Source organism: Acomys minous (assembly GCF_964271855.1).
Source record: "Acomys minous genome assembly, chromosome: 6".
Classification (NCBI taxonomy): Eukaryota; Metazoa; Chordata; class Mammalia; order Rodentia; family Muridae; genus Acomys; species Acomys minous.
Window position 1 is genome coordinate 10,415,901 of NC_140487.1, and position 16,430 is coordinate 10,432,330.

Genomic DNA, 16,430 nt, shown 5'->3' on the forward strand with positions numbered 1-16,430 from the left:
TGAGGAGAAAGGAGGGTTTTCATGCAAATACAAATGCAACCATTTTAAAGAATGCCTTAAAGGGCCATGCTTTCTATTTACCATCTGCTAATTTTCTGCACCATGCAAGTATAACAGAAATTGGAGTCAGACAGCAATACAGTTAATCTCTGAAATCTTCAGAACAGACACAGTATGACAGCAATTATCTGCCCCTCCTTATGTGATAATGACTAAATGACCAGTATTTCTCATTAGAGCAATGAGCCACAATTCTTTGCATTTCAGGTTAATGCAATGTTTTTCTGTGCTCAGGTCTCATTTTCTTCTCACAAGGTAATTAATTTACAAAGTCTCAAGAAATTTTATTACCTACATGGTGCAAATCCTCATGGGTGTGCCATCATAGTAAGCACATGGTATGAGTTGCCCACTACAATTCATGTCAGGGTGAAAAAGCATGGACTGAAAACGACTGCCTCAATATAAGGAACAAAATGCTCCTTGGTGTTTGCAGTCTGATTCAGCTGTGAAGAATAAAAATCTAAGTTGGGTCCCTAATCCCTTCCTTTCATCCTTCAAGTCTCAGAACTATTGGAACCTTTGGTTTGGTCAAGGATCTCCTCCCCCACCCCCACCTTGCTTTCTAGTATGTTTCTCCAGTGCAATCAGAACACTTAGCACTTTGTTTCCTCAAATAGTTCAATGGAGATGAAGACAAGACACTGATTTTTTATTCAAAAGAACCAGCAGAAACCGGGGTCAATTCACTGAGCTGACCTAGGAAATTAGATTCTTTCCTCTTCTTTGCACTCATCTGCTTATTGACTCTCCAAAAATACAGCAGTCCACTACAGATGCTACAGAGAACACCCCCACCAATCACAATGCTATTTGATAATGTTGCTAAAGGTAAAATTATCACAGATCAATAAGGTAGAGAGGGCATGTACGTCTGTTAGAAAAGGCATTTGACTTTGGCCGTGACAGATGAACAAACCCAGGAACAAAAGAAACATTTGTAGTTCAGGTCTTAAGAAACATGTCAAAAAGTTGGAAAGAAAATCAAGGACAATCCTATGGGTAGAGTCTTGAACAGATGTGGCATCTGCAGGGAAAGGGATGCAGCACAGTGTGGGGAGGAGGGGGGAAGTGAAACAGCACAACCAGGAAGAAGTCCAGAGTAGAGGTGAAGGAATATTCATCCATCTTGGGAGGATCCTGATGCTCTTGGCAGAGCCTCCCACTGTGGTCCTGCAGGTTAATTTTCAAAGTCCTTTCTGATAGAAGAATGGAGGCAGTAAAGAACCAGGACCCCAGGATGCACCTGAGCCAGGACGTGCCATCTAGCTTGCCCATAATTGTGACTGAGTAACTGTTTGTTGATGAGCAGCTGAGTGAGTGAACGTGTAAATGCAGGTGAAGAATGACAGCACTGTCATCCTTAGCACACCACACACAAAAAAAGCTGTTTGGACAAAGGGGGAGAAGAAAGAACGAAACATGTCAAGTACAAGCAGCGAAAAGCAAACTGTGACAGAAGTTGATGACCTGAGCTGAGGTTAAAAGCAGCTTGTGCTGTGTTGAGGAACCCAGAATGTGGGCTTCACCTTCAATGAAACAGGTCAAGTAGGGCGTTTAAAACAAACAAGCAGCGCAATCAGATCGAGTTAGACTCAACCTTCAGTCATCACTGTGGAAGGAAATGTGCTTAATGAGTATTCTATGAGATATATATACAGTTTTAAATCTAAAACATTTTGCTGTGTTAATTTCACAAAAACATTGTAAGAGACGTTTCATACCTGAGACACTTTGCCTGTTGGAATCTGAGTCCCCACTACTGGAAGTAGAATTGTTGGAGGAGTTGTTGTCAACCCCTCCCAGAAGGGGGCGCAAGTGGCTTACTGAGACTTGTTCAATGAAAGATGTTCCATACTTGCGAAAATACCACCATTCAAATATCTAGAACAGAAAAATAATGCGTGTTTATTACCTCAGTTTCTACTTGTAATTTCAAGACATTCCCTAAATATATGTTGGCTATCTCTGTCTACCTTTCAAAAAAAAAGTTTAATTTGGTCTAACTGTAATAGATTTAACTTATTACATACCCATACTACTTTGTTAAAATAGTTTTTCTCTGCTGAGGAGTGGTTTTAAAAAATAATCAGTAACTACAATGATAGACAAAAGAATGTTGTGAAGGTATATTTCGGATTGTTTTTCTCTAAGTTGATATAATATTCAAATAACAAAGAGTATCAGTCTCCCCAGAATACACCTTATGAAATGTTTCAATTCTTGGCATCATATATTTTTGTAAAATCATCTCACAATCTTAAGTAATTTTAAGTAAAACAATGTTTTAATTGTAAAACTAAGACTTCTTTCAAGAAATGCAAACAAAAGAATGAAGGGAGACATGGTGGCATGCTGCTTGAGAGGCTGAGGCAAGAGGGTCACCAGAGCCAGGGATCAAGGCTAGTGGCATGCTGCTTGAGAGGCTGAGGCAAGAGGGTCAGCTGAGCCAGAGATCAAGGCTAGTGGCATGCTGCTTGAGAGGCTGAGGCAAGAGGATCCCCTGAGCCCAGGGATCAAGGCCAGTCTGAGCAACATGGTGACACCTAGGCTTTAAAGATGAAAGAAATGAAAAATATTACTCATTTCATGTATGGATGTCACTCAGGTCCTGAGATTACTAGTCCCCTTCCCGCTGTGTGCCAAACAACCAGCTTGTGTTGTACAGCATCAATGCTTCTTATTCCAAAAGCTTACTGATTATTATGCACTTTTAATTCCAAAAGAGAACATAAGTCACTTTTCTTAATAAAAGAATAAACAGACATACTTGTATAACTAGCTGAAGTCAGAGCTCCTGAGCCCTGGAAACCAAGTGTCCTCCCATCCCCTCCACAGTGAGACTTCCACCACTGCCTGGTGTTGCTCGCCCATCCTCTCCTCCCTGCCCTATCTAATTACAATTTGTTCTTCCCCAGTCATACATCATTCAAGAGAAGAAATTTAAGAATTGCTACTAACCAAACATGGTAGCCTAGGCCTTAATTGCAGCCCTCACTCAGGAGGCTGAGGTCAGCGGGTCATAAGCTCAAGAACGGGGAGACCCCAACTCAAACAAACAAGCAAAAGGCCAAGTATGGTGGGCAGCTCACATATATAAATAGAGAAGCTGGGTAAGAGGGCTGCCATGAGTTCTAGGACAGCTTGGCTACAGAGAGGAAAACAAAAACAAAGCAGAACAATAAGAAGCCAGAGTAAGTACATGCCTGTGTCTCAAAGGATAGCTGTACTATTCTTTAATCTCCAATGTACAATCAACGTGGAATTAAATGTGTCCTTGTTTATTTCATCTGAAAGTTTCATTGTCTGCTCTGAAATAGACATTGGGCTTTTATTTAAAAAACTGATTTTTTTCTCTCTCTCTTATTTTCTGCTGGGTTAAAACAGCAACAGGAAGAGCATTTATAAATACCAGCCAAGTCTGACGTTCCCAGTTGTATGTGGAATACACTGATTTAATTACAGTGAGTAGTTCCTTCTCACATTGCAGTGTTTAATGAAAACATAGTTTGAAAGTTACGTGGATATGAGACTAATTTGTGTGAAGAAGAAAGTTCGGGAATAGTAAATGCCGGGAGCATGAAGATCCTTGTGCCCACATGTCTCCAGGGAAAACTGGGATGCTAAGCATGCAGGACTGTTCTCCTGAGGGGAAGTATGTAAGACCTGTTTTCCACCCAGAAGGCTGGGAATTGGAAGGGATTAACAACCTAATTATCTGTGTTATCTGAAGGACCAGGCCATATCCAGTTCCACGACCAGGACCAGAGGTGGCTAGTAGTCTAAATGACCTTAACATTATCTGCATAGTCAGGGGCTTCCCCAACCTCCTAAAACCAGGTCCAGAGGTAGGTGGTACCCCAGATGACTCTATGCTATGTGTATGAACCATGCCAGATCCGTCCCTGTGCCCTTAATCTATACAGGTAATCTACGTCTAGAACTTATCTTCTTGGAAGAAATGACATATGCCCTGGGTTGAGGTTGAGTTTCAATGTAGTTATGTCTCCTTTTGCACCAGGGAGTCTAGTTTAACCAGGAAACTGTTTCTCAAGTAGTTCTGTGTTTAAATATGGTGGCAATGCACCACCTTGCGTCAAACGCTCTACAAGTGTGATCTAGCCTGATGAAGTCAAGCTGAACCAAGCTTTCATTCTCACCTCTTCATGGACCATCTCGCTGCCGGCTGTAACACTGGCAGGGACCCCCACAGGTAAACACACAGCTTATGGAGCCATAAAAATGTCTATAGCTCCAAGTGAGTTATTTCATTTATTTGGATACTGGTACCTTCAACTGTAAAGTAAAAATTATATATATCTTCAGAGGTCCTCTGTTTTCATAGCAGCTAAGTGCAGAGCACCAATTTTGGTGTCAGTTCTCAAAAAGTGCTAACATTTATGATGTGAATGCCTTGTGTACTGTACTACTTACAGACGCCATACCCCTGAGTACTACCCTGAGGTACTCCTCTTTTGCTATTTGTTGGGTAGCAATTTCCTCTAAAATGAAACATAGAATGTTCTGATAGAAAGGGATGTGAAACAATCCATTCTTTCAGAATGTAAAATGACTCGGGGGTGACTGGTATCACTTAGCCTTCATTCCTCATGCTTAAATAAGCAGTAACAAGTGCTGAGAATCACCAGCAGGCCAGTGATTCTCTCCCATATGTCAAGCTGCCTGCAAGGTGTGCAATGTGCTTCAGGCATCCAGCTTTAGTGAGCCATGACCCATACTCCTGTAAGTGACCACAGAAAGCTCATTAGTTTGGCAAGCTTGACTTAGGTAGTATCCTTATCATTCTGTCATTGGGTCCACATCTGGGGTGAGCAGATGTTCTCCCCAGGAACAATGTTCTCCAATACCACTGCATAATTCAGGTTAGTCCAGCATCTTCCCTAGCACTAGGATGTTAACATAAAACATTGTGACAAGGTCCTACTCAGCTACAGCCCTGAGCAGCCCACTCTCAAGAAGTCAACAAAAGCTCTTTCCTCAATCACAAAAGGAAGAAGGTTCCAAAAAGTCCCTTATTATTGGTCACAGAATTGACAGTGGTTCTCAATCAGTAGCAGTGAGGTTTTTGTCCTGCTTTCCTGTTTTGTGCTATTAGAGCATTCGCTATGCCAAGGACTCATTCCATCACACAGCACCATGTGCTATCACCCACAAGTGATATCCCTGCAGGGTCACTAAAGTCACATCCCTACACTAGTCAGAGCCATGGTACCCCTGACATGCCAGGATCCATCACATGCACAAACCTTGAGATTTCAGACTCCTGAGCTCCTCTAGAAGAACCATAGATCAACATTAAAGTGGACCTTAAGGAACTATGTATGCAAGACCCCCTCTCTATGCCTCCCTACCTAGTGCAGGAAGAACAGACAGGTAAGGACAGCTTAGGGAGCAGGGCGCGCCTGTTTGGGAGCAGGAGATGTGTCTTCCCAGACTCGTCCTAGAACATCTGTGTAGAGGGGACACCAGTATAAAGAATGGCTCCTGTCCTTGCAGTATGCATCAAAAGAAAAGGAAGTCTGAAGTAGTAGCATAACAATCTTTCGCATATTCCAAAACTCATCAGATTCTGAGGGAACACTTCACAATATTTTTAAAGTGTTGAATGGATCCAAATGGACAGATGGTGTTATTTAATGCATACATATTTGGTGTCACTTTGAATACATTTCCCTGGTGCATACCTACAGTGTAAACAGTAAAGCACTCATAAACAAATTTATATTTAAATATAGATCTTACATATAATACTTTAGTGGCCCCAACATACTGGGAGTAGGGGTACAGGGACTCTCTCTAGTCTGCCAACTAATGTAGAATTTAAAATGCAAAGTTATGCATTTCTTAATTTTAAAACTTTAATCTCTCTACTATTCTTTCTCCTACCCATGTACCATTGCTAGAGTAATACAGAGTAAGTAGGATGGGAATTCAAACAATCAACAGAGTATGACATTTAGAAAACCAACATTGACTCTATCTAGTTTAAGGGCAAAATAACTCTTAACCAGAGAGCCAGGATGAGTGACCTTGGCTGGTTTTCTGGATTCTCTGGGGCTATTTTCAAGTCAGAGTGAACACTCAGAATGGGAAGAAGGAGAAGGACGATACAATAATTATAATGCTGGATGGAAAGCTGATAGTGATGGACCAGTGGATTAATTGCATGTAACCTAAATAAACAGCATACTTGAAAGTTTTTGGGAAGGGTTGGCGGTTTTGTTGTTGTTGTTGTTGTTGTTTGTTTTTTGTTTTTTGTTTTTTTTGGCTTATGTTTAAAAAGAAATGCTCATACACTCTTTTGAAATGGAAAAAACACCATGAAAAGAAAAAATCTGAAGGTACAAAAGCACAAATGACCAAGAAAATGATGCCAAGATCCCAGGAAGCACACTCCCTGGAGGTAATACCAAGGCAGTTGACAATCACTGAAGTGACATCCATAACTATTTTTTAGGATCCCTCTGCATTCTTCAGTGTGTCCTCTGCTTCACACCAACTGGCTCTTTCAAAGCCCCTTACAACTCCTCAAGACTGACACTAACTGAAAAGAAAGAAGAAAGGAGGAATGAAGGACTGAGGGAGGGGAAAGGAAGGAAAAGAAATAAGAGCAAGCAGGTGTTTCTTTCTGTGTGCTTTGTTTATAAATACTGTATTGCTACGATGTGGGGTTTGGCCTCCTGCTTCCTAACTCTCAGCCAATTCTCATTAGCCACCTGTTTCCCTAAACAGCTGTGGCAGCTATGTGTGGAACGCACCCTCACACCCCCATTTCTGGGCAACTGCTGCAAAGATGAAAAGAGGCAGGAAGATGAGGCATTCTTCAAGGTCAAAAGCCACCTACATGCATATATACATTGACTTGGTGGGGTTTTCATTATTATGGCCTAGAGATGAGGGGGGCTAAAGAGTAGTCATGGAGATCTCTAAGAATAGGATGAAGTTGGAATGTGTCATCTGTCCCAAGCCCAGCAGTTCATGATGCTACCTGTCCTCACCACTCTACAGACTCTGACTGAGGCAGTCCTCAGAATCCAAAGCAAGCTCCTCAGATAATTCTGACACAGCTAATTCATGCACTCGCTGTACGATCAGGGACGTCAACTGCTATTCATTAGGCATCAACCACGGTGTTCAGGACACAGACACAAACATAAAAACACAAATATGGGATCTGAAGAGATGGCTCAGTGACTAAGAGCATTTATCCCTCTCGAAGAGGACTCAGGCTTGGTCCCCAGCATCCACAGTGTGGCCCACATCCATCCATAACCCAGTTCCAGGGAATTCAACTCGTTTTCCTGGCTCCCAAAGGTACCAGGCACATACATAGTAAACATACATTTAAAAGTTCTGGCAACATACATAACATACATAAGAAATAAATCTTTTTTTAAAAAAAACAAAAACAAAAAACCTAAGTAAACCAACTCCAGTTTAGGAAAGAAGGAAGAGGACAATAAACGATTATAAAAATAAAATACAGTGAGTTATGATAAGTGTTCTAGCCTAATATTCATAGCCAAATAGAAAAAGAAAAATCCATCTCCTCCTGAAAACCACACACTCTTTCACCCTACCTCTGGCCTTTCTCTTCTTCATATTTTTTTTCTTTCCCATTCTCCCTACTTATCTTTCATATGTACTTGGTGCATTTCTGTGAGTCTCTGAAAATGAGAAATATCGATTTCCCACACCTGCTGGTAACCACCTTCCCAAGCAGCAGCACTTTCGTGAATGCAGAATGACACGGCAAAGCGATGGACAGCTACACCCTAGTTGCTGCCCCAACTACACTCAGCACAAATGGCTAGGCAAGTCCTCTCTGGAGGGCCGTTTGTTCATCTTGTCCAGTTTAGCTGTATCTAATCGTTGATCCAATGAAATGCTCTTGCTCACAGATCCTGACAAGCTTCTGCTTATCCTGGTTGCCTGGCCCTTGCACTCCCTCAGAGGATGATGAGTTTCCACGGTGAGCCCAAGGCACTGTAAGTAGGTAAGGCTGAATGGGCCTCGTCTTCCTTTCAGTCTCTGCAGACTTCCCTGCCATCTGGGCCCCTCAACATCTCTGATTCTATGTGCCAGAGACAAGAGATGGGTTGCTGAATTCCTGACACAACCTCACAACCTGGGCCCTGTGTGTGACTCTGCACCACCTAGAAGCCCTTCTAGTCAAATGTCCCCAAGGTTTTTTTTTTTTCTTTTCACCCTGAGCTCCAGCATTGTCAACATTTGATCTATATGAATAATAGGTCAAGCTCTTTAGGCGGACAAAGGGTTGAAAAGAGACAAACCAGCTGCCTTATTCTGTTACTTTGAACATGGATAAAAGGGAACCTAGAGAGATCAGGATCTGAATCTTACCATTTGCCTGCTCTGTAACCTTGAGACGAATTACTAACTAAATCGTTGTGTCTGTTCACACTCAGCCCACCACTTTCAATTTCAATGAGCACTAAAGGAAACAACGCATGCAAGATGCTTATTTAGTACCTGGTCCAATGGGAACTCAACTTCTGGTGTGTGTGTGTGTGTGTGTGTGTGTGTGTGTGTGTGTGTGTGTGTGTGTGTGTGTTTAACTGATTGACAAGATTTTTTATTTAAAACATGACTACATCATTTCTCTCCTTCCTTTCCTCCCCTCCAATCACTCTCACACCATCCTGCTTCCTCTCAAATTTGTGGCTTTTAAAAAATCAATTGCTCTTACACACACAAACATAAATATATAAGTACAACTTGTTTAGTCGATTTAGCATTTTTGTATGTATATTATTTCAGGGCTGATCAATTACCGTTAGATAGCCACATAGGGGGCTCATCCTTGGTGAAGACTTGCTGCCCAATAATCTTTTGTTTAGGGGTGAGGTCTCTTCCATCTCTCATCAAAGAAACTTTTCTTTAAAACAGAAAGGAGACCATTAAGAAAACCATAACTGATCAAAATTCAGAGAGCTCCAATCAAGGGGAGTCTAGGCCCAGTTGGTGCACTTGCAACACCTAAGGCTCAGGGAACAATCACAGAAGAGGGATCAGAAAGATTGCAAGAGCCAGGGGACCAGAAAATCAGCTAAACAATACCTCCACAATGTGGCTTGAAAACAAGCTCTGGACGAGGGACCACCAGCAGACACGGTTCATTTTCTACACCTCAGTTCTTCCCAACGCCATCTCTTGTACCAACCACTTTCCAAAAAGATGCTTCTTTTGCATCCAACCAGGAACCAGTGTTTTAAATTTAATATTCTAATTTACTTAACTTTGTTACTTATTCTGACTTTCAAAAGTATGCTTTGTGCCAAGTACAAGTAGCCAAAAAAACAGCCTACAAGTAGAACATAATGATAGGCAGATTTGGGCACAGGGGTCCCACTCAAACTAAGGCACCAGCCAAGGACAATACAGGCGGTAAACCTTAAGCCCCTACCCAGATCTAGCCAATGGACAGAACACTCTCCACCGTAGAGTGGAGAGTGGGATATTACTTTCTCACATACTCTGGGGCCTCACCTTTGACCATGTCCCCTGGATGGGGAGACCTGGTGGCACTCAGAGGAAGGACAGCAGGTTACCAAGAAGAGACTTGATACCCTATGATCATATAGAGGGGAAGGTAATCCCCCTCAGGAACAGTCATAGGGGAGGGGAATAAGGGGAAATTGAGAGGGAGGGAAGAATGGGAGGATACAAGGGATGGGATAACCATTGAGATGTAACAAGAATAAACTAATAAAGGAGGAAAAAAAACCCTATTCCACCATCAAAAAAAAAACAAAAACAAAAACAAAAAAAAAAAAAACAAGTAGCCAAAAAACTATGAATGTAACATTTATATAATTCCTGACTGTCTCATGGTTCTTCTTGCTGTAGGTAGTTTACTGTATATGTGTGTATAGTAATATAGATGTATATGTAAAAAAAAATTTTAATTCTGAAAAAATAAAAATAAAAGTATGCCTTGCATGCCCTTTGTATACCCTACCACATAACATATTCATACTATATATATGTAAGTATAGGCTCAAGAGGACTCATACACAGACTAATAGGGATGTAAGGATCCAATTTCTCTATCAACATTTTGATTAAATTAAGTGGATCATTTTCACTACATGCCCCACTTTCTATATTCAAAGCAAAAACAAACCCTAATATGTTCTCCTTCAAAATAAGCGCTGCCTGAAGAGCCTACTTGGGCACATTGTATGAATCCTTGATAGTAGATAGAGGGTGGACCAGTCTGGGGACAAGTGTGAGGGTAGGGGCCTTTCCTGTGGCATGACTAGCCTATGGTGGGGAAGCTCATGCCAGGCAAGCAAAGAGGCACCAGAAAGTTAAACATAAGGAGGCTGTCTGCATGGGTGTGGCCACAGGAACCAGAGAAGAGTGAGACAGGTAGCTTGCAAATTCAACGCCAGTCTCAACTGGTGAAGAAAAACTGCCAGCACCATCTAGTGAAATAATGACATTCTATTTTTAAGGAAATTTAGGTAAAAGATGATAGCTTTTATCAACTTAATTTTATTTCTCTCTATATATGTTCAGTTAATCGACTTTTTCTTCACAATGGAAATAGTAGGCTTTTATTTCTGCATCTCTTCTTAAACATCAAATGACATGGTGATTTCTGGTTCTAGCATAGGAATCTTAAGGTTCTCAGACAATTTCCCCCCAGTAGCAGTGTACTCTCAGAGTTAGTGGCAGGCATCCAGAACATTGCAGGGCAGAGCAGTTAGCTATTGTCTGTCGGAGGCCTGAACGCAGACTGCTAAGCATTGCATGCACACAGCCATTTCTCAAAGCACATGCTTCTGTACTCCTCCTGGAAATGCACACAGAGGAGAAAGCAGTGGCAGCATAGAACCCTAGCCCTGAATTCATTTTTACAGCCTAGCAAAGCTGAGTCCCTAGAGGAAATGTCAAACATCTGTAAGGCAGGAACCTGGGCGTATCGATAGCTATTACCTAACACTGCCTTTAGTTTGCCCTTAGAAAAGGCCAACGTGTTTTAGAAAGGCCATTCACATCATTTCTACAAGACAGGTTCTATTCTAAGCATTTCAACGGTCAGAAATAGTTTCTTCTTTTACAATGTAGCCCAGCAATGACTGTGCAGTTTTAGCAGCTGCATGCCAAATACAGGAAAAAAAAAAGAAAAAAAAAAAAAAAACATGAGAGCCCAGATCTGCAAAGGCAGCCGAGGCCCAGGGAAATCCCTTTACTGAGGGGTCTTCAACCACCCCTGAGTTACAGGAGTGACAACCACTGAGCTGACTTATCAGAATGAAAGGAAATATCCTACAGTGCGGTAATTAATTTATTTCCTGCAAACCCACAGCAAGACACTCCCAGAATGAAATCCAGAACTGCCTTTGTGCAGCAGGCTAGAAAAGTAGCTGGCAACTTAACTGGCACAGCAGTGAGGTGAGTGATGAAGGATGGAGTGCCTGGGTAAGACAGCCTGGGCCCCGCTTCTGCTCTGCCCTTTGGCAAGTATGTAGCCTAAAGACAGGTTACTGACTTTCCTTGTTTGAAGTACAAAGAAAGAAGAGCAGCACTTGTGCTGCTGAGGGAGAAAATGAGTAGCTGGAATCAGTGCTAGGCACATCCAGCATCACGCAAGCAGGCTAGGCTCTCAACGAGACCATCTGAGAACAGGAATGCTTGAGCAGAGCTGACCTCTCCCCAATTCTTGTTACTGTATGATCCATGGTACAGTATAAATAATATCTTCCCAAAGTTTGTCTTTTCCTGTTGATTTAGGCAAAAGTATTTAAAGTGTAAATAGTAACTATCAGATATTTAAAATACCTGTCCCTTCTTTCCCCAAAATATACATTGTATGTGTGTGTGTGTGTGTGTGTGTGTGTGTGTGTGTATGAGTGATGTGTGTGTGTGATGTGAGTAGGATGTGTGTGTGATGTGTGTGAGTGTGATGTGTGTGTGATCTGTGTGTGTGTGATGTGTGAGTGAGTGTGTTGTGTGTGTGTGAGTGCTGTGAGTGTGATGTGTGTGTGAGTGTGATGTGTGTGTGATGTGAGTGTGATGTGTGTGTGATGTGTGTGTGTGAGTGCGATGTGTGTGTCTTATAAAATATGTTGCAGAATGTAGTCAGCTGGAATTTATCAAGCCAGTGAAAGCATTTTCCACCCTTGTGGCGTCCTTAATCAACTTGCAAGCACCTCAGTGGGAACTTGTAACTATAGGTTGGAGGCCTGACTACTTTGCCACAAAGTAATTACATGTGCTGAATCCCAGTAGTTCCTTTTCTTTCCTTGAGAAGTCTCAAATTTCCTACCTGAAAAATAAAACCATTAGACCTAATGACCCTGGAGTCCTAGGAAGTTCACAGTGCTTGTTCCCTTGTGGCCTTCCTCCTCGGTGACCGGGTGGCTGGACATACCTCCCTCCCTGTTACTTCACACTACTACCCATGAATTGTCTTCTCCTGACTATTGAATGTCTTACCTAGCGCTAAGTAGCAAGCATGCAGCCTCTTAATGAAAATCTTCCATTTAATCAATAAAAGTAGAAGCTTTTGGAGTGATTCATTCTCACACCTTTGCTATTTAGCTGAATTTTTCTGGGGTTTCCCAGCAATGCTTTATTCTGGCTTTATTCAATGGAGTCTTGAGGTGATTTTTCTCTGTACTATGTTTCTTATCTTGGAAAATATTTAGAGATATCACAATATTTTTCTCCTGTATTTTTTGTCTTAGTCATCATAAAATTATTTTTAGTTAATTATTTTCTCTTTTCACTGATGTTTTTGTGTTACCCTACAAGTTCCGTTGTCCTTGGAGTTGGTGATCTCTCACCACAGTGGTTTTCAGGTTTCGTGTTCTTTTAAAATCTCCTCAGTTCTCCAATCACCTGACTGAGGCTGAAGATAAATGTGGAATTGCTACAATTTCTCCCATGTATTTATAGTAAAATAATACCATACTATTGTTTCACAAGAGAATTTTTAACATTAAAACCAGGAGGAAGTAAATATTAGAATAAAATACAGTCCCTGGACAGAATAACTTAATAACTAACCTGATGGCTTTATGAGCAACCCTGTGCAACAGTGCCCTTGCTTTTCTCAAATTTCCTGAACAGAGACGAGATGTCAGAGGTGCGTATGTGGGCAGTGGATGTTTAAGAGGCGGCATGCTACCAGCGACGGCACCTCCCTTTTGTGGGTGAGTTGCACTATATGGTCCCTTGCTTCGGGTTGAAGCTTGAATTCAGTTTTGAGCTTCCTATATAGATTTCTATCTTGGGATGGTTCCTGTTGATTTTATTCACATCCTGACTACATAAAACCAACTGTGCCCATTTTACATGACCCAAGTGATACAGTGTAACAAGCTAAACCTCAATATGTTCTCACAGATGTCCCCCACACTGCCATTTTCTACTTCCATCTGTTTGAAGGACTTGCCTTTCTCCACCTTATCAGATCAGGCTTCTGAAATCTCCATTATTCCAAGTAACTGCATTCTCTTTGTTCAACGTGTTTGTACCTATCGCCCCTTACATTTTTTCTACTGATAATTCATTTTCTTAATAATAATAACTATGTAATCATTTACTTATACCTACTTCTACAATAATTAGTAAACACAAGATTATTAATCTTGCATACATAATTTTTTTACATTTCCCTCCCTTAAAGATTATTAAACTGGGCCAGACACAGTAGCACATTCCTGTAATCTCAGCACTCAGGGAGGCAAAACAGGTGGATCTCTGTGAGTTCCAGGCCAGCCTGGTTTGCATAGTGAGTCCAGGACAGCCATGGCTACACAGAGAAACCCTGTCTTAAAAAAACAAAACCAACCAAACAAACAAAGATTATAAAATTGTGTGAGAATGGTCTCATTGAGTTTAGACAGTCCCATACTGTTCACTAAAGTGAACTATAACAGGCAATACAATCCTGCGTGTCTACAGCTATTACAGAATATAAGGTAATGAAGTTGTAAGATGATTTTATTTATCTGATATTTTTTAATGAAGCAATAAAGAAGTAGATGTAAACATTGAGAGAAAAGAAGATAAAGGAAGGAAAAGTTTAGGACTTCCACAATCCATACCAACACATTTAAGGGCAAAAAGCAATATTAGTATTGATATTAAGTCCATTAATCCATTATGATAAATACATGAAAAACATCCTTACTTGAAGTGGGCCACTTTTATACATCAGCTATATCTATCTGCCTGTCTAATTTTTGTGGTTATGGGGATTGAATCCAGGGCTTAAAAAATATGAGGCAAGTCCTTTACCACTGAGCTATGGCTCTAGCATATTTTATATGTTTGGATTCTAGAATTTGGCCTAGAAACACCATCTCTTATTTCCCTACATGTTAAGAGCTGTTTTTTTTTAAACCAAAGAAAGGATTGTGTAAATGTTTTAAAATATCCAGAGCATGTAGCATGGAAAAGCACAGTCTTCATCCTCATCCATCAGGAACACATGCAAAGTGAGTTTTGAAACTTGGTGATTTATACTCCCAGACTTCTTCCTTGAAATCATACTTAACACACGTTAATCAATTTTTATACTAGAAGAATTTGATCACTTACCAAAATAAGTCCTGATATTAGTGAGGAAGTGCCTGTCAGGGCCACGTAGAACTTTGGGGTTAACGTGTTCAAAAACATGCTCACTGGAAAAAAAAAAAGAAAAGGGAGAAGATTGAGAAAGGCATGACCGTATCAGTGAAACTCTGTTTATTTCTTAAGATGTGTTTATGTGTTAAACATGCATGTATATATGTGCTGTACATGTATTCAACATTCCGGGGGGGGGGGAGGGGCAAGCAACAAAACCCCTAGAACTGCAATTACAGAGGATGGTTGCAGCCATCACGTTGGTGCCAGGAACTCAACCCCTGCGCTCTGCAAGAACACTGTATTCTCTTAACTACTTCGTCTCCTTGATGACTCATTTATTTTTATTCCTTGTAAAATCACTTGTTTCTTGTAACCGTAATTCCGAGAGCCACAGCAAAGTCCCAGTAAAATGAAGACCTGGTATAGTGATTCAGAAAGGCAGGAATCAAGTTATCCTCTAAATGCTAAAACACCTGCCAGGTAAAGTACAATGACCATCAGGCGTATAACCAATGGTTTTCTGCTTGGATCTGAGGCCTGTTCCACAGAAAAGAATTTATGCGTAGCAATATAAACCTGGCTAAAAACCTATCACTGACGAAGGTGTGGGTCTCAGTTATCTACTGCTATTAACTTGCTCAAAAGACATGTTGTCAAATTGCCTTCTAAAATACTAATGTCCGTACCCATATATTAGTGCTGGTCCCAACATTACTTGGAGAAACTTCTTTTTGCAGTAGATATCCAGCAATGCAGAGACTCATAACTTGTCGACATCGTGAGAATAAATGACAATTGAGTGTTTAACCCTAAATCAGACAATTATTCTACCTTCAAAGTTCAGGGACCACCACAGAAGAAGGGGAGGAAGGAAAATAAGGACAAGATAACGGGGCAGAGTGCTGTCACATGTTTTCTTCTGGACAAGACATGGCCATTGCACTCATGCGCCCACAGTAGCTATGGTCACCTGCACAGAACCCACATAGGCAAGCCAGTGGTCAGTATTCCTGTCTAGTTGGAAGCAGGGTTCATGAGGCTTCCACCCTCATTGAAGTGCTACTGGCAATTGAGAGAAGTTAAGGAAGGATGAGTCATTTCTCTTTGTGAAATTTCACAGGGAAGTATAAAGACTCCATTAGGGTCAATTGCTACTTTGAATTAAGATTATGTGCTTCCGCTTAGCTGGGGTTGAAAAATCATCTGTAATTAACAAGACACCAGAACCACTAAATGAAGTCTTTCTTGTTGTTGTTGTTGTTGTTGTTGTTGTTGTTGTTAGGATCCTCAATGCTGGTCCGCTAGAGCTGAGAAATTAGTAGTGATTAAGGAAGACCAGCACGACTGAGGTGAAATCTTCTGGAACACACTTCCTCAGAGCCAGCACATAGGATCTGTGTTCCAGAGGAAACCAAGGTTGTACTGTGTGCTGGCAGCTGAACTTGGTCATATGTAAGAGTCACCCAAGTGTTGCTGGTTTTGAAGGCATGAAGGGGCTGAGACTTGACACTGTGAGAGACCAGAGGAGATCATTGGTGAATGAACGTGTAGTCTCAGGTGAAGGCCCAGGATAAACAGAGTCATGCAGAGAAGTTGAGACTTGGTGTTATAAAGAAAGCCCAGGCTATTGATGAAAGTGCAGCCCCATCACAGCAAGAGACCCTAGCATTTTAGAGATGCCAGGACCATAGCATGACCACCAAGAATGGTAGAGAGGAACCAGTGGAAGCCTACAAGTC

The 16,430-nt window shown here is 41.3% G+C and overlaps 1 protein-coding gene across 12 annotated transcripts in view; it reads right to left on the bottom strand.

Annotated features, from left to right (window-relative positions):
• Window positions 1-16,430, bottom strand: part of ST7 (suppression of tumorigenicity 7) — a 233,115-nt gene that overhangs the window by 94,311 nt on the left and 122,374 nt on the right. For all 12 annotated transcript variants that reach the window (XR_014780003.1, XR_014780004.1, XM_084785753.1 and 9 more), the window contains 2 exons: window positions 14,662-14,744; window positions 1,785-1,944 (listed from right to left, as the gene is read on the bottom strand). Coding sequence is in view for 10 of the 12 variants with exons in the window: in XM_084785753.1 (XP_084641879.1) it covers window positions 1,785-1,944; window positions 14,662-14,744 (243 nt within the window). In the remaining 2 variants the exon portion in view is untranslated. The remainder of the gene's footprint in view (window positions 1-1,784; window positions 1,945-14,661; window positions 14,745-16,430) is intronic.